This window comes from Salmo trutta, chromosome 7 (genome assembly GCF_901001165.1).
Source record: "Salmo trutta chromosome 7, fSalTru1.1, whole genome shotgun sequence".
Classification (NCBI taxonomy): domain Eukaryota; kingdom Metazoa; phylum Chordata; class Actinopteri; order Salmoniformes; family Salmonidae; genus Salmo; species Salmo trutta.
The window spans coordinates 10,534,175-10,556,116 of NC_042963.1; the positions used below are offsets into that span (position 1 = coordinate 10,534,175).

The following is a 21,942-nucleotide window of genomic DNA, read 5'->3' on the forward strand; positions in this document are numbered from 1 at the left end:
ATATCATTAACAAATATAATTCATTACATGTTTGGCTACATGGTTACTTTATTTAATCGACGATGATTCCGGGAATTACATCTCTAGCTGCGCGAAGTCTTGGGTAGGAACCCAGAATTGAATACATCAAACAATTTCCGTTACTATGGAGATAGACGGTAAACTACCGGCAGACGACAACATCTTGTCTAATCCAAGTAAGGTAACCGGCATAAAGAAACGTTTATCGTTCTCAATAAACTGTTTTATCTTGTAATAGTTGCTATGTACAATATTTCTTCATTGAAGTTTGGAAATGTGTTATTCTCTGGATTGCGGCTCTGTCACTTGTTTGGTAGCTAACGTTAAACGCTGCTAGCTTTGCAAGCTAGCTCTCGTTAGCTCACATGGATGTTGACGTCAACTAAGCATCAAAATAGGGTGCGTTCGTAAATTGCCTCCAGTGTGTCAGAGTGTGCTCTGGGCCGTTCGTAAATTCAGAGCGTTTTCAGATTGTCCGTTCATAAATTTCCCCCAGTGTGTCAGAGTGCGCTCTGGTTCGTTCTTAAATTCAGAGCGCACACTGGACCGAGGAGTAGGGTTGATCCGAGCGTTCAGAACTGTCTGACGTTTTGTTTTTAATATTATCTAGAGCGTTAGTGACTGTAACTGCTGCTAGCAACAATTTAATCAATTGTTTTTGCCAACCTTTACGGTCACCTGTCATATTCAACGGCCGTTGCGTGTTCGTAAATTCATCAGTTATTCTGCGCTCTGGCATACTCAAACGAGTGCTCTGAAATCGGATTAGATAGCCAAAATGAATTTACGAACCCACCCATAAACAGTCCACTATATTAGTTATGAGAAAATGCAATTTATTGAATGCAAGTTATTGATATGCCTAAATAAATAGCTGTTTCTAGATGGAGGTATTGACTAAAGTGGAGTCTGACAAAGAGGTTGCCATTGATGAAGCTGAAGAGGATCGACAGGATGAGGTTAATGAGGACCTGCTTAAACTAGAGGAGACCCTCTGCAACATACAAATAACCCCAACACCGTGTTCCCTGTGAGGTTACTTTTGTTACACGTTTGGTCATGTTTAACTAGGGCACATGGTTATTGATTCATATTGCTTTCTACCAAAAATTCTAAACATACAGGATGTTTACGTTCAATGTCATGATTACTTGCACAATGACTTAGAGTGCTCTCACATACATACATCCTTTTATTGTATTCGCATACTTACTACATGCTTAGACAGCTGCATCAACACTCATGCTCAAATCCAATCCTAACAGGCCAGAACGGGCACAGGAGGTTGACCTGTCCCAATACCCAACCTCTTATAAAGAAAACTCCCCACAGGAAAAGCTGCTGCTTGCCATCGCCGACAACTTCTGCTGCCAGTATGTGCACCTTTACCCCGACCGAAAACCCCTTCTGCTGAGCCCACTCAATGAGTGTGGAGTCCAGGTAAACTCCACAGCATTCACAATTACACTCACATTTGACTTTGTTTTCTCTGTGACATGTTTGTTGTGCACACTGACACCCATACTTCCTATGTTCCTCCAACATCCCATCTTTAAATGGGCATTTTTGTCACTCTTACCTTTCTAACGGCCAAAATAGAAATTTGTGAGTACAACCTTGAGGCCCACCTTGCTCTCATACCCGGAGCTGTACAGCTGGGAGGGATGTGCAAGCTTTGTGTCAGAGTTCTTGTCTTTAGAGCCACTGGATCCTCCCATTGACCCGGTAAGGGAGAGAAACATCTCTTCGCTTGTCCTAAAAATGATATAATACTAATAGAAGATTTGGTGCATTTACTTTTGTATATAAGAGACGCAAGCAGTAATGTTCTTCTTTATCTCTAGCCAAGGCACCTCTACTCTCCAACCTGGTTGATGCAGACTCAGAGAGGCTCCTGCTTTGATTTCTCTACTCTGCTGTGTAGCCTGTTGTTGGGTGCAGGCTACAACGCCTACTGTGTTAGTGGATACGCTGTGAAGGAAATGTGTCTCCTCAACCAGTCCCTCCAGGAATGTCCCCTACTGGTTACACATGTTAAGGTGAGTGACCTATAGCAACCTGGCTACATGGCCTGTACATTGCCCTCCAGTACCACTGAACCGGTATATCTGCGTTCATTTCATGTTCAAATTACAGTATGTCATTTCACTGCATCCGTCCCTTATAGCACAATTGCATCACTCTTGTGGTTTTCCTGTGGGTTTGTGTGTTTCAGGGAAAGGCTACTGAGCAGAAGCGGCAGGTGAAGAAGTACTCAGTGAAACCACCACGGGACCTTCGCAGTGGCTTTGAGCAGCGTCAGGAGGAACGCAGACAGGCTGATGCACAGGCTATCCTCCTGAAGAAACAGCAGGAGGCAGAGAGACTCCAAGAGGTATGGAGGCAACTCCAGAAACACTCTCTGAGAAACAAATAAATCTTCAATGTATTGTCCCTGTTTGAGCACAGGGTATATGTCTGTGACTGTCCCTCTGTTATGTGCCTAAGGAGCGAGAGCGCCTACCCCCAGATCCCCTGTTGGGCCTGCGGGTCCACTGCTGGGTTCTCATTCTGTCTGGCAACCGGGAGGTTCCAGAGAACTTCTTCATTAACCCACTCACAGGGAAGAGTTTATCCACCACCCACAAATGCTTCCTGGGCATAGAGAGCATCTGGAACCATCAGAACTACTGGGTCAACATGCAGGACTGCCGGTTCGGCTGTGCGGTTAGTAATGCCCTTTTGTCTGTGACAATGTGATTTTTACTGTATACATGTACTACATGTATTATATCTTGCTCACAGAGTTAGTGACAAGGTGTTTTTAAAGTGTTTTTGAAATTGGGGAATGACTGGATGTTTTTGCAGGAGATGAATTTCGACCTGGGGGATGCGGTGAAGTGGGAGTATCTGCTCTATGGCACAACTGGCCAATCTCTGCTTCTCATCCCTGACATGAAAAAACAGCAGGAGGCAGAGGATGATGAAGAGGTGCATCCCAATCTCGCACTCCCTCGCTCACTCTCTTGCTCAACTCTGCTCTGGTGCCCTTTACTCTTGATTCTGCACACCCTCTATGGCATTGACCGTGTGGGAATAAATAGTGAAGTTCATGCATGGGTGTATATTTGTGCTATGATTTACTATGAGCATGTGTACTTTGTTGTTTTTCTGAAGGAAGAAGTGGATGAACCCAAGGTGTTTGAAATGCCTCCATCCTGGGTGAATCAAATCAACATCTCACAACAAGGTAAGTCATTCATTGCTTTACTCAGCCTCATAATCTTACATAACTAACTGGACCTTCTGGCATGGATTAACCAGCCTAACCCAGTCTCATGTCTCCTATCCTTATCAAATGTTACATGCTCCATCTGTCTGGCCTGAGTGACCTTTGTGACGTTGTCCAGACATGGAGACACGCTGCCCTGGGGGAATGAAAGTTATCCAGTATCGGAAGGCCAAGCTGGAAAAGTTTGCACCCTACCTCCTCCCGGATGGTCTTGTGACACGCTTGACCTCTTACTCAGACCTCGACTGTGAGTTGCATATTATTGACATATTGAGTCATGGTGCTGTGATTGCCTAATATGTGTTACAGTAAAAGTCCTAAATGTGGACTGATAAAGTCAGCACACTGATAAATGATCAGCCATAATGTCTCCTCTCTCTGGTATCTGAACTCTGACTTGAGTCTGTCTCTGATTAATCTATCTCCTGCCTCAGACACTGACTCCCGTTCCCTCCTGTCCCCCTCTGGTGTGTTTCTGTAGGTACCCAGCCCAGCACTGTGAAGGAGTGGTACCAACACAGGCATGACCACCTTGAGGAACGGGAACTGAAGAAGACTAGCAATGTCACTATTGAGCATTTCAGACCTGGATGGAGCTACGCTTTAAAATGTAACTGTTAGAAAATTGGACAAAGTGGAAAAATACTAACTAACTTGAACCCACTCCCATAAGGGCTACATGACTCTGCCATGATCATGACATAACAGCTAGTATCAGCTTATGACTACTGCCTTAACCGTGTTACAACATTTACATCAGATAATGTAACTAAACATGTAGACAAAAGTGACAAGAGAGCATACATGACAAATGTGTTTTTGCTGTCAAGCCCACAGGTATATTACCATGACTCCAGAGACGGAGCGTCAGATGGACTTCTACAGCCATGCCCGAGCAGACGGGCTGGCCAGACGGGTCGAGATGCCCTTTGAGATGACAGAGACCTTCGAGGATCGACCAGACTTCATGTACCATCGTCATGTCGTTTTTGGCAAACGTGTCAAAGTGTTCGGCCCCAGTAATACTGAGGCACCTGACCAGGGGCAACGCCCTTTACAGGTAATACTGCTTACATTACATGATAATAACTGGTTGCGCTACCATTCAAACATAACTCCGTTTGGATAAACTTAACACCACCATTATGTGTCATACACATGTCTGTATCACTGGAAAAGATATGGTTAAACATTTGAACATCTTTGACGATATCTCCGATGGTCTATGAGAAGAAGGTGGTGGAACGATTCAGTCGAGACCGGTCCAAGCCAGCCGGGGAGGACGTCGCAGAGCGTATCTTTCTAGTGTCCGAGGACAGGATCCAGGTGACATACCACCGGGAGGACGACCGGATTATTCCTGCTTGGAGAAACTTCATAAAGCCCAGAGATTCAGGCGATTCCCAGAACCCACACTCCTTCACCCCTCAAATGGCCTCCACTTTCCAGGTCAAACATCACCAGGGACAATAAACAGTACCTAAACAACCACCAATTCACATGAATTTACAACTGGCGCCACCATCAATTTCAGATAACATATTCTTCTGTTAATTGGTTTGAGTGAAGTAGGGTGTTTTTCCAATTGTCTTTATGTATGTGCTTTCAGGTAGATCCATTTGAGAAGCCCAGTAAGAATATCTTTCTGTATGAAATGCTAGTCCATATGATGAAGGAGGAGGAGAGTGTTGCTCTCAGAGTCAAGGAGTCTGAAAAAGAGGTATGCATGTGTTGTGTGGGTACTCTGGTATGAATTGATAGACCTTTTCCAGTTCGTCTTAAAATGAGTTAATTAGAAAAGTAATACCCAGTATGTAGTTGGTAGTGCTAATATGCATTTGTATTTTTGCTTAGGTGAGGGTGATACTGGGTGTTAGGGAACAAGAAGAGAGCAGTATTGAGCTCCACATCTCCATCTACAACACAGCGAGAAATGAGAGAGCACGCTGCCACCGAGAGGCACTGGTGAGCATCACACTCTCTTATAGAAGACTGACTGACCCTCAGGAACCTCCTTACCCTAATTCCTCTCTACCTCATGTTCAGGAGCGGACGGCCAAAGAGGAGCGTCTTCAACAGGAGGAGAAGGAGCTGGACTTCTTAGCACCGCTTCTGGCCCAGCTGGGTGACCCAGAGAACCTGACCAGACAGGCTGCTCTACAGCTGAGGAATGACTGCCTGGCTGACCTGAAGCAGCGGCTCATTGATAAGGCCAACCTCATACAGGCTCGTTTTGAGAGGGTACGTCAAAGCACAGGTTAAGTGGAATCAAAAGAACAAACAGTTTTGTGAATATCTGTACAATAATGTTAAAATAAACAAAACAAGCAAAGGTTCAAGGTTTGGGAATACACTTGGTAGAAAAAGAATGGTTTAATTTTGATGGGTATCTCTATATTTTGTAATGTTTCTCTATTTATGTTTAGGAGACCCAGGAGCTTCAGCAGAAACAGCAGTGGTACCAGAAGAACCAGCTCACTATGACCAAGGAGGATGAAGATGAATACCTTGCCTACTGCTCTGATGCCATGTTCAGGATCCATATTCTCAAACTGCGTCTGAGCAGGTAAGCACTGAAAAGTTTCAGTTTCAAAACCTTGATTTACGATCGATATAGAAATTATTTCACATGACTGGGCTTTAGTATAGACATTTACATACTTCAATAGTTATTTTGTTGGATTATTTGTGAAGGATGACTTGGGTTGTGTTTCAGGCATAAGGACAAAGCCCCCCAGAAATACCTGGCTCTGGATGAAAGACTGAGACGAGACCCCAGATTGGCCAATCACCTGTGATGATAAACATGGCCACGTACAGCTCTCTAATCACATCCTTCCCCCACTCCATAATCTGACGCTCCTCAATTTCTCTGTTTTGATTAGGTATACCACCACTCAAAGCAATAAACCAGTTTTATATTAGTATATTCTGGCTCTTAATCATGACTATTTGTTTGAGCTTGACAACACAATTTATTGGATGTTTTTGTTCATCTGGATTGAGTTAATTTGCCATGGTGCTATCTTGAACTTTTCAATAAAAAATGGTATCCAACAATATCTTCCCACCCACATAGTGAGAAAGCCAACCAAGGCTGTTTTGGTCATGGTTTTGATGTGCAGTTGTGAACTGCACTATCGGAGAAGTAAACTAAACCTCGCCTCTCCAGCAGGCGGCACTAGTTGGATCACGCTGTGTACTTTTGTCAGAACACCCCCTATTGGAGTGAGGAGGTGGTGCCTGCTACCAGCTAGCTTGTCAACAACAGAGAGGAAGAAGAGCGAGGCCCAACAGGTGGCGTCTTTTCGTTGTTTCGCCCACAAAGCAAGGACTTTTTGTATGGAGGTCAATGAGTGTGAAATTTCGGTCTACAACAAAAATGTATGGCTTATTTGCTACGTGAGATTTATTTGATCGAATAGAAGTTTCGTAATGCTTAAGTTGTTACGGGTGTACTGATATAAGTAGGACGTGTGACATCCCGGTAACTTTGAGAAAATAACACTATTTTGAGATGGCTATGCATATTCATGACATGATGCTAGTAGCATAGTATCTCTTTCCATTGAATACAGGTGGTTGATGTCAACAACCCTTATTGAATATTCAAAACATAATTTGAATAATGAAATGTATTACCTGCAGCGATGCGGGTAGAGTTTGTAGAGATGCCGTTAAAGTTAAGAAGACAACAGCTGGCCATGATATATTGGGTAAATCTACAATGACATAAGGTTACACATCCTACAGAAAAGGTGCTCCTAGAGTGCTGGGAACATGAACAAAATCTGAATACAAGCTTTGGGTGGATAGCGGATGGTGAGAGAGGTGGTTTGGGAGGGAGTTTAGCCCCTCTGGTTCTTTCTGCTATCTCACCTTGGTTTCTCCCTCAACCAGTGATAGATATAGGGTTGCTTGAGAGGGTAAGAGATGTTGAGGAAGGAGTAGATTCAGTTGTAAGTGAACATTTAAGAACACAATACTATACTTTCTTGAATATATTCACAGATGAATCTAAGGACCCTAAAACAGGGAGGACAGGAGCAGCTTTTAGTGTTCCTGAGTTTAAGGTGGCAGTGACAAAAAGAGCAACAAATAATTTATCTGTTTACACAATGGAGTTGTTGGCCATAATATTGGCTGCAGTGTGAGTGGAGGAGGTGAGGCCAGACAGGGTAGTCATCTGCTCTGACTCCTGTGCTACACTGATGAGTGTAAATTCAAAGCAGACAGGATGTATTGTTTGAGGTTTTGCAGTGTTTGTATAGGGTGACGTAAGTAAGCATTTCACGGTAAGGTCTACACCTGTTGTATTCGGAGTATGTGACAAATACAATTTAATTTGAAACAGATGGGGGTATTTGTGATGTTCCTCTGGGTACCAGCTCATGTGGGAGAAAAGTGGATATTAATGCTAAGCAGGCTCTTAAACATCCTAATGTTGAGATGGAATTGTAAAGCAGAAGCCAATGGATGAATAAGAACAGTGGTTAAAAATAAGTGGCAAGAGTTTTGGAACAGGGAGAATAAGGGTAGAAACCTGTATAAGATCCAGGAAAAGGTAGGGGCAGGGAGGTCCTCAGGCCGATATTGGGTAGGATTTAGACCTTCGCTGTCTCTGGCCCACACTCCTGTCCAGTTGGTGGCGGTAATGCACCCTAAAGTTGGTTGCCAACCGCCATATAAAATCCACAAAAGAAGAAGCTACTGTCTCGTCCTCTACAGTTTCTGTGTTGAGGCGGTCAACAATGGTACCGTTACAACTAGTGGGGTCTCTCCGAAAAGAGCTCGCTGACTCCTTATCCACTTGCCGGGTGCTGGTGGTCGGAGCTGGAGGAATTGGCTGTGAGCTCTTGAAAAACGTTGTTCTCACCGGTTTCAAAAATATAGAAGTGGTAAGTCGTGCAGGGGGCGGACACTTGCCGCTACAGCCAGGGTGATATGAAAGGCCTAACTAGCTAAATTTAGCTCATCTGAAAATAATTATATTCGAACATGTCCATATGGACCTGTCTATATTTAAGTGGTGACGTTATCTCTTTGGATATAGTCATGAATGAGCAGAAAACGACCTAGTTAACAGTTGTAAATTGCGCGCCATGTTCGGACATCTTTGTGGTCTGCTAACGTTAGTTAGTCAATACCAAGGAGTCTCTAATCTTTCCCGGTGTTGTGCCGAATATTCCCCCCCTTCGCGTTCTTCATTGCTGCGATTTGCTTGCTAGTTGAGATTTCTGCTCTTCAATCCGTTGTCAGTTTAGCCTACATTTCACTGATCTTAGTAGCAGAAAGCATTTTTGTCTGCCGTTTTCCGTTTGGCTATTTGTTTCAATATGCCCCCCCCCCGGTGCCGCTCCGGTAAGATGCCACCCATGTTGCCCGTACCTAAATTAGATACTGATTTGTGTTAGTCTATAAATAAATATATTTGCCAAAATTCGGCATCTCTCCCATGTCTTATTCGACAAGTATTTTTGAAAGTGTAAGGATAATAATTCAACCGTAGTTGTTCTGAAATGTTTATTGCTTGCCAACATTTTACTCCCTCTGTTTAATATAACACACAATGAATTATTAATTTCTGTTGCCTATCCTGACGTGAAGTTTGTTCTATAGAAAGTATTTGACTTATGTGTGCCACAAAGTATTTGACATTAGCCACAAAAATAAGGAAATTAGAAGGGGGTGCAGGGGGAGATTTTCGGCACGACACCTGTTTGCTTGAAGGCTAGTTGTTGTTTTTTATACCATGCTCTTCTTTCTAGAAAATCAAGTTATTACCGAATATTTCGGCAAGGTAACGTTAGCTGCCTGTTTACACCTGGCAGCAGGGGTCAGAATACAATCATGGTTACGTAAATGATCTCCAGTGTGTCAGTGCGCTCTGGGTCGTAAGTAAAGGATGCGTTCCTAAATTCAATCTGGAGTGGCAGAGTTCCCTCCGGGCGTTTCGCTCTCTCAGCGTTCAGAGCGCACACTGGACTCTGGCCGAGGAGTAGGGTTGATCAGAGCGTTCTGGCCTCACAACTGTAGACAAGCACCCAAGCTCACTGTCGAGTTGGCTAGCTAGACAACTGCTTCCTGGCACAATTGAGAGAACACTTCACCCTGACCATTTTTACAGAGGAAGAAAATGACTCCAGTCACCCAAGTCATAGACTGTTCTCTCTGCTACTGCACGGCCAGCTGTACCGGAGCGCCAAGTCTAGGTCCAAAAGGCTCCTTAACAGCTTCTACCCCCAAGCTATGAGACTGCTGAAGAATTAATCAAATGGCAGTTTTTACACTGCTGCTACTCGCTGTTTATTATCTATGCGTAGTAACTTTACACCTACCTAAATGTGCAAATTACCTCAAATAACCTGTACTCCCGCACATCGACTTGGTATCGGTACCCCCTGCATATAGCCTCGTTATTGTTATGTCATTTTATTCTTACTTTTAATTTTTTTTTTAACTTTATTTAGTAAATATTTTCTTAATCAACAATGCAGTTCAAGAAAGTTAAGTGCTTGTAAGTAAGCATTTCACGGTAAGGTCTACACCTGTTGTATTCAGGACGTTACAAATACATTTTGATTTGCCCTAGCAGAGCTGGTTAGGCTGTTCATGTTATCTAGGTCGTTAGTGATTAACCGTGCTGTTGAAAACAATTTCATTCAACATTTTTGCGTTTATTGTCACCAGTCATATTCAACGGCTGTTTTGTGTTTGTAAATTCATCAGTTATTCTGCACACTCAGGAGAGTGCTCTGATGTCTGAGTAGAGCGCCAGAGAGTATTTACGAATGCACCCTTAGACCTGGTGCGAGATATGGGTCTGAAAACGTACCTCAATGCAGGGATGGGATATACCACTGCACTCCAAATGTTATCTTTATCGACACTGCTCCGTCGACGTTTGTGATACTACTGCTTTTTCCTGGGAAACGGCCCTTTTCGTCCTCCTAGCTGGCAGTGGCCACCACAGCCATTATGGAATGGCTTGTCGCATTGAACAACAAATTGGCTGACACTGCCATTCCAAAATATGTAGCTCAGTGTAAATAAGCTTAGCTGTAGGGTTGGTCAGTCATTGATCTTGCTTTGTACTCTACCCCTCAGGTGTTTATAATGTGCATTTCTGTTAGGTAGCTAGATACATTGCTGCTTGTAGCAAGTTCTTTCATACAATCACACTTTTAGTGAACCTGTCAAGATGTTGTTTATTTGTAGCTATTAGTAATTGTCTTGTTAACTTCGATTTGGATTTTAATTTGCTGTATCTGTGTTTTCTTACAGATTGATCTGGACGTTATTGATGTGAGCAACCTGAACAGACAGTTTCTGTTCCAGAAGAAACATGTGGGGAAGTCCAAGGCTCAGGTAGGGGACCCAATGTTTCTTTTCACAAACATGCATTACCGCTTGATCCTCTTGGTCCAGTCTCACTTTTGCTGTAGGCTATGTAGCTATACAACCAGAATACTGTCAGGGGAAGGCAACTAGATTTTTAAATTTTCCCCCCAGAGCTGATAGTCACGATGCCGGAACATAATTATAAGAATTTGCACATTGCAAATTACCACAATTTAAGCCCCAAAATAGATTGTATTTGAAAATAACAATTTCCTTCCTTGATTACTTTGAGACACAATCACATGTCACTTTTTATTTGTGAGAATACCTGGGAGCAGATTTCCTAAATCAAAATTGTTTTAAGCTGAACAACTGGTGATTTTAGGCTTTTTGACCCAAAGCTACGTTTATTTTATTTATCATTTATTTTTTATTTTGTTACTAAAAACTCTTGGGGGCTGCCTGTTGCCAACCCCTGCTATATATATGAACTTGTGGCTGTCTTGCAGGTGGCCAAAGAGAGTGTGCTGCAATTCTGTCCTACTGCCAATATCACAGCCTACCATGACAGCATCATGAAGTAAGTCAACTAGCTACTGTAGTTATGTGCATGATTGTTCTTTGTGCATATGATATTTTATTGTGTGTGTTTGTCACCATGAGTTGCTGATGGGAAAACTGAGATGTCCTTGGTCTGTTTGTCCTTCCCAGTCCAGATTACAATGTGGAATTCTTCAGGAACTTCATGCTTGTCATGAATGCCTTGGACAATCGAGGTATAGTGGAATCTCATGCCTTCCTAATGAAACCCTCAATACTGATCCCCGTCAATTTGTCTGTTTGTAGAGTATATTTGGTATCTTTTCCCAATTATTATGGTCCTTGTCTTACCGCCAGCCAACATTCCCTCTAAGCTGCGCGCAGTAGCCCGAGAATGCCGTACAGCTCCCGTGGACTGCCACACAGAACAAATATAAGCCCATGGAGAGAAGCACGAGATTGAACTTCACACAACTTTCTAGAGTTTTCCCTGTTAACACTCAGCGTTTCTCATTACTCTGGCAATTGTGATTGAATCAACGCAATATTAGCCCCTTTCAATGCAACATACTGAAACAAAACGAACTATGCAAGACTAAGTATGCAAGAGATTTTGTTGAAAGCTGAACGAATCGGAGTAGGATTCTATTGCATTGACACACACTACTCAGACCGTACTTTACACAGACCGGTGCGGCATAACCAATCAGAGCTGCAGTAGGCCTATATGCAAATAGATCAATGCCATATATGGATCTGTGGCATTTACTTTAAACTGAACTGTGTTTACAGCATGAGCGGTCCTGAGTAGATGCGCTTGTGTTGAGATCAAAGCGACAGCTGCATGTAGCCACGTGTGCACATTTTGTCCATATCTTTTTTTTTTTGTAGTGAGTTATTAGCCCAGTTATAGATAATTTGTAGTCAGCAATAGGGGAGTGATTGTATGGAACATTGCTGCCAGCTGAATCTAATCTTCCTTGCAGCGGCTCGTAACCATGTGAACAGGATGTGTCTTGCAGCTGACATTCCCCTTATTGAGAGTGGCACAGCTGGCTACCTTGGGCAGGTGACTGTTATTAAGAAGGTAAGACGCAGATTAAAAACACATCTCAAAGGATGAGTGTCTCGGATGAGTGTGACAATTTGATTGTGAATCACATGTGCGTAGTTGTCAACCACAACCTGTGAGTACCATTCATCCGATTGTTAATGTTGAGCACCAATATAACACATAATAACAACCACCTCCCTCTTCTTGCTTTTACACACTACAGGGTCTTACTGAGTGCTATGAGTGCCAGCCCAAACCCACACAGAAAACATTCCCTGGCTGCACCATTCGCAACACCCCATCTGAGCCCATACATTGCATTGTGTGGGCCAAGTACCTCTTCAAGTAAGTCTAGTAAAAGTGCTTGTATCTCTCTGGTAGTAAACAATTTGAGAAGTAGATCATGATTTTTCATTTTACCCAATAGGGGGTTAATGATGGGATTCCTGGCGGAGATCTGTTATTGCTATCAAGTTGGTTGAGCTGACGTCCATGGTATTGACAATCCAGTTCTATCTCCACCTCAGCCAGCTTTTTGGAGAGGAAGATGCAGATCAAGAGGTGTCCCCTGACACAGCTGACCCAGAGCTTTCATGTGAGTATAACAAAACACTTGAACGTTCTCCAACTGCCACTCTGCCTGGCCTCCATGAACCAGAGGAGTGAGACTGAGTTGTGTGTACTCTGGGCTTCTTTGGGATAATAATATATGCCATTGGATATTTGTTGCCTATTCCCAGGGAACCCTGCAGACACTGAAGCCCGAGCCACAGCATCTGACCAGGATGGAGACATCAAACGCGTGTCCACTAAGGACTGGGCACGTTCCACTGGCTATGACCCAGTCAAACTCTTCAACAAGGTACTGTAGGCTTAAGGGTGAACAAGCATTTACTAGAGGACTGCTTGAATGTGGCCCCATGTCTTGTTGTCAAGCAGCTTATTACCCTAAGCTATGGGTATTAAAATGTATAGAAATAGCTACTAGTCCAGGACTATATTTGTGTGGTCCTCCAGCTTTTTAAAGATGACATCCGGTACCTCCTGACCATGGACAAGCTGTGGAAGAAGAGGAAAGCCCCACTGCCTCTGGATTGGCTTGAGCATCAGAAACTTAGTAAGATATAAGCATCCTATATTATATTGTTCCAGTTTGAATTAGAATTTTTTTTTCGCTCTCTGATTCAAAGAAATTGAATTAGAAAATCTTCTACGTATTGAATTTGAAGATTTTCTGATTCAATTTCTGGTCTTGTTATAGTTGCTTTGATGTTTAGGTTTGTGATTCTCTCTTTCTCTCTGGTTGTGTGATAGCGTGTCCCCAGAGGGTGACTGGGACGGGATTGAAGGACCAGCAGGTTTTGGGTGTGGCAGGCTACTGCCAGCTCTTCTCTCGCAGCGTGGAAACCCTGCGCTCCATGCTGGCTGACAAAGGGGATGGAGCAGAGCTTGTGTGGGACAAGGTGAGGACACACAGGGAATGGATTTGGATGGGTAACTGCCGGGTCTAAACTGGAACACAGTATATTATCAAGGTACAACAGACCGGCGAAGATGATGCTCTCATAGTTTAAGCTTAAAGGTGCATTGCAAGTTTTTTGGCAGTCCATTTGATTGTCTTCCTCTTGTTGCTAGGATGACCCTCCAGCGATGGACTTTGTGACAGCAGCCGCCAACTTGCGCATGTATATTTTCAGCATGAACATGAAGAGCCGTTTTGACATCAAGTGTGGGTATTTTTGAGTGAAAGCTGTCTAGCGTTTGTTAAAGAAAAAATGTTAAGTATTATTTTGATTTATTATTAATAAATATTAATACAAGTGATTGTACTTTTGATTACTATTTTGCTAGGTCTGTTTCCTAGTAAGCTGTTTTGATGTGTTGTAAATTGTTCCTTGCAGCCATGGCAGGGAACATCATCCCAGCGATTGCCACGACCAATGCAGTCATTGCTGGCCTCATAGTGCTGGAGGCACTGAAGATTCTTTCAGGAGATGTGGAGCACTGTCGCACGGTGAGAAATCAGGAGTGATCCTTTCTGCTAAGGGTGGTTCTAAGCCTTCAAATATTTTGTCATATTAACTAGGAACCAAACAGGACAAACCTGAACTTGTCCAATAGAAACTCTTGTTTGTTGCAAACCGCTTTCCGTTTGGATCTAACCGCTTCCGTTGCTAAACGTTTTGCTATGGTGTGCGACTAATGAATACACCCCAGGGGAAGTTTGACAGTAGGTTCGGGGAACTATTTTCAAAACTCATCATTTTAAGTACACAGCACAGCATTTATTTCAAAATGCATTTGGGGAGGAATGGTTTTGTTGTAGCCCTCTTACCTGCCTGTCATTTTGTATCATTCCCTGTAATAGTAGCCGTGATGGTTGCAGTGTAACTGTGGGTCCTTAAAAAGTCAAGGGCGCGGCAGGCCAGTCAACTTCTTCCACACCGATCTCGCCAAACCATTTCTGTGTGAACCTCGCTTTGTACACGGGCAATTTCATGAAACAGGAAAGGGCCTTCCCCAAACTGTTGCCACAAAGTTGGAAGCACAGAATCGTCTAGAATGTAATTGAATGCAGTACAGTTAAGATGTCTATTCACTGAAACCATGGAAAATGGCCCCAGACCATTATTCCTCCTCCACCAAACTTTACAGTTGGCACAATGCATTCGGCAGGTAGTTTTCTCCTGACATCCACCAATCACAGATTCGTCTGTCAGACTGCCGGATGGTGGAGCGTGATTCATCACTCCCAGAGAATGCGTTTCCAGAGTCCAATGGCGGTGAACTTTACACCAATCCAGCCGATGCTTGGCATTGATCATTCCTCTTGTTACTTTTTTTAATAATTTAACTCTGCATTGTTGAAAAGGGATTATAAGCAAGCATTTCACTGTAAATTCTGCACCTGTTGTATTTGGCACATGTGACCATAACATTTGATTTGAATTATGTAGCATATAGGCATGGCCTAGGCCAATATGCACAAACAATGCAGGCAAATTAATCTCTAAATAAATGTGATTATTCTGGATCCTGTTTTGACATGCTGCACATAAAAATATCCGTCATGCGTTCCCTGAACATGTTAGTTGAAATATCTAACTTCTGTCAGGTCTTACTTGGCACTGGAAAAAGTCAGTCTCGAGCTCTCTCGCTTAGCTAACTTGCTTTGAAGTATAGCCAATTTATACCTGATTCACGGAATGAAGGAGTTATTTATTCAACTTTTTGGTTGTAGGCTGTTATAGCGTAATACCTCAGAGAGAGCTATTGAGTGTAGACTTTTGTTCCAGCTCTACTCTAACACACTGCTCAACAGGACCTTGTTAATCTGACTCCTGTGTGGCCTAGCTCTCCAGATGGAAAGTAATAGTGCAGGATATTTGACTTTAAGGCATTTTGTCACAGTGGTATCTATATGATATTGAGTATCATTATACTAGGCTGGTTTTGGTATCGAACCCAAAATTCTGAACACTTAGTTTGTGATCTAGCTAATGAAAGGGCTCCTGAGTGGCACAGCGGTCTAAGACACTGCATCTCAGCGTGAGGCGTCACTACAGACCCTGGTTTGATTTCAGGCTGTATCGCAATCGGCTGTGATTGGGAGTTCCATAGGGCGGCGCACAATTGGCCCAGCGTCGTACGGGGTAGGCCGTCATTGTAAATAAGAATTTGTTCTTAACTGACTTAGTTAAATAAAGGTTATAAAAATGATTAGCCCATCGGGGTAACCTAAACAAATGCAGATGGGCAACCCCATGCTTTACCCATCTATAGCCTAGCCACTATGCTACATCAGTAAGCCTAAAATGGCACAGCTGCCTGATAATATAAGCCATGTAGGCTATAGCCTTTTGGTGAAAGAGTCAGCCCCCAAAAATACTACTTTTTGCTAATATGTGCTCATTTCTGGAGAGGAATATTGGTGTGTGTGGTGCGTGCAGACACCAAGTTGGTATTAAATTGCATTCCAAGTGCCATTTAAAAATGTTACGTCATTGAACCTGCAGATACCCTGTGGTTGTGAATAATTTTAATGGCAACTTGTGGCTGTTTAGTGTATCTAATGTGATCTGAAACCTATTGTCCATTCCCGTATTGTCTTCTAGATCTTCCTGAACAAGCAGCCCAACCCCAGGAAAAAGCTGCTGGTTCCATGTGCTTTGGACCCACCCAGTGCCAACTGTTATGTGTGCGCCAGCAAGCCAGAAGTCACAGTCAAACTGAATGTGCACAAAACTCTTGTGCTGGCCCTTCAAGACAAGGTAATGCATGGCTCTGTCTCCTTTTTGCATGTAACCATGTTTCCAATCAGACTGATAAAGCCAGACAAGTGCACAGTCTGAGACATTTTTGACCAGGGAGGCAGAGATAAAGCAATGTAGATATTGACTAGAGGGTTGCATGTAAAATCTAAACAAAACCAATCTTGTTTCGTTGTTGCAAACATGACAGAGTGAAATGTGATCAGCAGCATATATATATTTTTTAAATACCGTTATTTTACTAGGCAAGTCAGTTAAGAACAAATTCTTATTTTCAATGAGGGCCTAGGAACAGTGGGTTAACTGCCTTGTTCAGGGGCGGAACAACAGAGTTTTACATTGTCGACTCGGGGATTCGATCTTGCAACCTTTCGATTACTAGTCCAACGCTCTAACCACTAGGCTACCTGCCGCTCCATAACCATGTGTTCAGCTAAAGATTCTTGTTTCTTTGTGTTAGATATTAAAGGAGAAGTTTGGGATGGTGGCGCCAGATGTGCAGATCGAGGATGGGAAAGGGACAATCCTTATCTCCTCTGAGGAGGGTGAAACAGAAGGTATGAGACAATCACAGAATATTATCAGACTGTCCCAAAGGAGATCAGTAGAGGACTGCATATTGCACTCAACAGTTATGGGTTTGCATTTAAAATATTTGTACTGTTCGAATAATATCATGACATTCTTTCGGATAGTCGAAATGCATGTTTTTTGTAAAACAGCTCTTGTTTTTTGTAAAACAGCTCTTGTTTTCTGCGCGACTCGGGAGAGCTGCGGCAGGGGCCGGTATATGTGAGATGGGAGCGAAAGTAGCCATAGTCATGCCAGTTTGACAAACTTGCTGCTATAGGTTATCTATCATACCATCTGGTAGTGCCTGTTTTAACTACAGTGGCAAGACAAGGTATGTGAACCCTTTGGAATTACTTGGACTTCTGCATAAATTGGTCATAAAATTTGATCTGATTTCCTCTAAGTCACAACAATAGATAAACAGTCTGCTTAAACTAATAACACACTGTTTTCATGTCTTTATTGAACACACCGTGTAAACATTCACAGATCAGGGTGGGAAAAGTATGTAAACCCTTGGATTTAATAACTGGTTGACCCTACTTTGGCAGCAATAACCTCAAGCAAATGTTTTCTGTAGTTGCGGATCAGACCTGCACAACGGTCAGGAGGATTTTTGGACCATTCCTCTTTACAAAACGATTTCAGTTCGGCAATATTCTTGGGATGTCTGGTGTGAACTGCTCTCTTGAGGTCATGCCACAGCATCTCAATTGGGTTGAGGTCAGGACTCTGACTGGTCCACTCCAGAAGGCGTATTTTCTTCTGTTGAAGCCATTCTGTTGTTGATTTACTTCTGTGATTTGGGTGGTTGTCCTGTTACATCACCCAACTTCTGTTTAGCTTCAATTGGTGGACAGAGCCTTCCATTCTCCTGCGAAATGTCTTGATAAACTTGGGTATTCATTTTTCCGTCAACGATAGCAAGGTGTCCAGGCCCTGAGGCAGCAAAGCAGACCCAAACCATGATGCTCCCTCTACCATACTTTACAGTTGGGATGAGGTTTTGATGTTGGTGTGCAGTGCCTTTTTTTCTCCACACATAGTGTTGTGTGTTCCTTCCAAACAACTCAACTTTAGACAATTTGTGTTACTGTGGACTGATGAACATCAAGGCTTTTAGAGATACTTTTGTAACCCTTTCCAGCTTTATGCAAGTCAGCGATTTCTTAATCTTGGGTCTTCTGAGATATCTTTTGTTCGAGGCATGGTTCACATCAGGCAATGCTTCTTGTGAATAGCAAACTCACATTTTGATAATATATATATTATCAGGGCATCTCTAACTAATATCTCCAATCTGGTCTCATTGATTGGACTCCAGGTTAGCTGACTCTGACTCCAATTAGCTTTTGGAGAAGTCATTAGCCTAGGGGTTCACATACTTTTTCCAACCTACACTGTGAATGTTTAAATTATGTATTCAGTATAGACAAGAGGAATACAATTTGTGTTTTATTATTTTAAGCAGACGGTTTGTCTGTGACTTCGATGATGATCATATCTAATTTTGTTACCAATTTATGCAGAAATCCAGATAATTCCAAAGCGTTCACATACTTTTTCTTGCCACTGTACGTCAAATCGACAAAGTAGTTAGCTAGCTAGCAAGGCTAATTGAGGCACTCCCCGAACTGCTTACCCCTCCAAGAGGGAGGCTTACATGAGAGATGAGATTCTTAGCTCTACTCCTTTAAAGCATTAACATAAACTGGTTCTTACCAGTTTTCACAGCCTATGTGTCTTAAAATAGGTGAGTGATATGATCTTTAGAGCCTAAACAGACTGAACAACAAGAAGACAGGTAAAATAATGTTTTTTAAGCCTTGAAACAATTGAGACATGGCTTGTGTATGTATGCCATTCAGAGGGTGAATGGGCAAGACAAAATATTTAAGTGCCTTTTGAAAGGGGTATGGTAGCAGGTGCCAGCCTAGGCGCACTGGTTTGTGTCAAGAACTGCAACGCTGCTGGGATTTTCACGCTCAATAGTTTCCCGTGTGTATCAAGAATGGTCAACCACCCAAAGGACATCCAGCCAACTTGACACAACTGTGGGAAGTATTGGGAGTCAACATGGGCCAGCATCCCTGTGGAAATTTTTCCACACCTTGTAGAGGGCTATTGCAGCAGACCACACCGGGTTGCACTTCTTCTATCAGCTAAAAACAAGCGGCTCCAGTGGGCACACGATCACCAACATGAATACTCTTGCAAATAATCCAATACTAACGTCTGTTGGGATATTCGATTAACTGTGCCCATCCCTAAACGGTATACTCTCTTATCATCAGTATACAAATCTTTTCATGCACCATTCTCTTCTCATAGCAAACAACTGCAAGTTCCTGTCTGACTTTGGGATTCGAAATGGCAGCCGTCTGCAAGTGGATGACTTTCTGCAGGATTACACACTCCTGGTTAATGTGATTCACAGGTAAGAGAAGGATGTATTTCTCTCTGTGCTGTATAGGCCTTTGTATTTCCCTAATGTAAATATATTTCTGCTGAAAAAGTGAAGACTTGGAGAAGGATGTGGAATTTGAGGTGGTGGGTGACGCCCCTGACAAAGCCCCAACCCCAACCAGGTCACAAGAGGGAAAGAACGTTGCCAATGGCAACAAAGAATCTGCAGAACCGTCCACCTCTTCCAAAGGTGAGCAAAACTGACATTGTCTACAGAAATGGACAGTTTTAGACTACATCTGATCATTCAAATCCTGGTCGTAAGTAATCAGTCCGGTCCTTAAACCATTTGTTTATAGTGCTGAGAATGAGGCAACGTTTCTTCTGTAGCTGATGTAAACTCTAAAGGGGTACAGGTAAATCTGACTTTGTTTTGCTCTTGCTTTCACCTCTTAGCCCCTGCTGAACAGAATGAGGTTCTGCTAGTTGATTCAGACGAGGAGGAGCCGTCCTCCAGCACTATGGCTGTCAGAATGGAGTCACGAGGCCACAAGAGGAAGCTCCATGATGCTGAGACAGGCGAGGCCTCAGCTAAGCGCCAACACCTGAGCCAACCCTCAGCTGATGATGATATTGACATCATTGCGCTGGACTAGCATGTCTCCCCCCCCATTAGAAGGGAACTGTTTTCACGCTGTTCCTCTTACCAAACATTTGTAAATAATAATGTACAAAACGTAAGTTTTCTGGTTATTATTTGGGGTCAGAGTACTGTTTACAGTAGAAAGTTTGATAAAATATTTTAGATTTAAAAAAAAATATATAATGTATTTGTTTTGTCACATGTCGGGTGTGTTTTTTTGGGGGGGGGGGGGACTGAGAGAAACATTTTAAAGGTGCTACAGCTAGAATTTCTCCCCTATGTGGAAGCAGGTGAATTGCAACTGCAATAGGCATTCAAAACAAATCTCCCCTCCCATGCATCCCATTTCCCCATAGCATTAGTAACGTGCTTTTTATTTCACCTTTTATTTAACCAGGTAGGCTAGTTGAGAACAAGTTCTCATTTACAACTGCGACCTGGCCAAGATAAAGCAAAGCAGTTCGACACATACAAAAACAAGAGGTACACATGGAATAAACAAACAGTATAAAAAGTATATATACAGTGTGTGTAAATGAGGTAGGGTAAGGGAGGTAAAGCAATACATAGGCCATGGTGACGAAGTAATTACAATATAGCAATTAAACACTGGAGTGATAGATGTGCAGAAGATTAATGTGCAAGTAGAGATACTGGGGTGCAATGGAGCAAGATAAATACAGTATGGGGATGAGGTAGTTGGATGGGCTATTTAAAGATGGCCCATGTGCAGTGATCTGTGAGCTGCTCTGACAGCTGGTGAGGGAGATATGAGTCTCCAGCTTTAATGATTTTTGCAGTTCGTTCCAGTCGTTGGCAGCAGAGAACTGGAAGGAAAGGCAGCCAACGGAAGAATTGGCTTTGGGGGTGACCAGTGAGATATACCTACTGGAACACGTACTATGGTGACCTGTGAGCTGAGAGGCTTTTACTTTTGGTTTTAGTACACCAGCTTCAAGTAGCTATAAAAAAAGTTTATTTTTTTGTTGGTACAATGCTTCCCTACACTATTCCGTGCTTGTTTTTTCACATAAACTGAAATTGAGCGAACCGTGTAGAATTCTTGCAACTTGGAAAAGCGATTTCTACATTATCCAATTGACCCATCCTAGATAACACAGCCACAGTCAAATTAGCTTTCCTATTCTGACAACAGATGGTGGGAGTAATCAATAGGTGAATATCACTGCCAATGACAACACTGGCAAGTAAGTAATACTGTGAAACACTATCATTCCACTATTACTGCCGTTACAGTTAGTCGGAAGTTTACATGCACTTAGGTTGGCGTCATTAAAACTAGTTTTTCAACCACTCCACAAATTTCTTAAACTATAGTTTTGGCATGTCGGTTAGGACCTCTACTTTGTGCGTGACACAAGTAATTTTCCAACAATTGTTAACAGACAGATTATTTCACTTATAATTCACTGTATCACAATTCTAGTGGGTCAGAAGTTTACATACACTAAGTTGACTGTGCCTTTAAACCGCTTGGAAAATTCCAGAAAATGGTGTCATGGCTTTAGAAGCTTCTGATAGGCTAATTGACATAATTTGAGTCAATTGGAGGTGTACCAGTGGATGTATTTCAAGGCCTACCTTCAAACTCAGTGCCTTTTTGCTTGACATCATGGGGAAATCAGCCAATATCTCAGAAAAAAAGTTGTAGACCACAAGTCTGGTTCATCCTTGGGAGCAATTTCCAAAATGGTTGAAGGTACCACGTTCATCTGTACAAATAATAGTACGCAAGTATAAACACCATGGGACCACATAGCCGTCATACCGATCAGGAAGGAGACGCGTTCTGTCTCCTAGA

General features: G+C 42.7%; 2 protein-coding genes across 5 annotated transcripts; both read left to right on the top strand.

Moving 5' to 3' along the window:
- Positions 1-6,219, top strand: ccdc135 (coiled-coil domain containing 135). 3 transcript variants are annotated; one of them, XM_029757940.1, is made up of 18 exons: positions 1-202; positions 906-1,051; positions 1,287-1,461; positions 1,621-1,746; positions 1,866-2,060; positions 2,237-2,395; positions 2,509-2,727; positions 2,869-2,991; positions 3,178-3,250; positions 3,411-3,539; positions 3,774-3,902; positions 4,123-4,352; positions 4,526-4,741; positions 4,902-5,012; positions 5,147-5,257; positions 5,339-5,533; positions 5,719-5,858; positions 6,009-6,219. In XM_029757940.1, the coding sequence occupies exons 1-18, from the start codon at positions 146-148 to the stop codon at positions 6,088-6,090; spliced, it is 2,616 nt and encodes an 871-aa protein (XP_029613800.1). In that variant the 5' UTR covers positions 1-145; the 3' UTR covers positions 6,091-6,219. The 3 variants fall into 3 exon arrangements, with proteins under 3 accessions (XP_029613800.1, XP_029613802.1, XP_029613801.1); XM_029757942.1 differs by having other exon boundaries at positions 112-197; XM_029757941.1 differs by having other exon boundaries at positions 142-197; positions 896-1,051.
- A 1,766-nt stretch (positions 6,220-7,985) lies between these two features.
- LOC115196919 (SUMO-activating enzyme subunit 2) lies at positions 7,986-20,321 on the top strand. 2 transcript variants are annotated; one of them, XR_003878932.1, is made up of 17 exons: positions 7,986-8,190; positions 10,577-10,660; positions 11,143-11,213; positions 11,345-11,409; positions 12,160-12,260; positions 12,451-12,572; positions 12,755-12,822; positions 12,968-13,089; positions 13,245-13,344; positions 13,542-13,690; positions 13,863-13,956; positions 14,129-14,241; positions 16,343-16,498; positions 16,959-17,055; positions 19,403-19,508; positions 19,593-19,727; positions 19,934-20,321. XR_003878932.1 is itself a non-coding variant. In XM_029757944.1 (17 exons), the coding sequence occupies exons 1-17, from the start codon at positions 8,044-8,046 to the stop codon at positions 20,131-20,133; spliced, it is 1,935 nt and encodes a 644-aa protein (XP_029613804.1). In that variant the 5' UTR covers positions 7,986-8,043; the 3' UTR covers positions 20,134-20,321. The 2 variants fall into 2 exon arrangements, 1 of the variants encoding a protein (XP_029613804.1); XM_029757944.1 differs by having other exon boundaries at positions 19,588-19,727.
- The last annotated feature ends 1,621 nt before the right edge of the window (positions 20,322-21,942 follow it).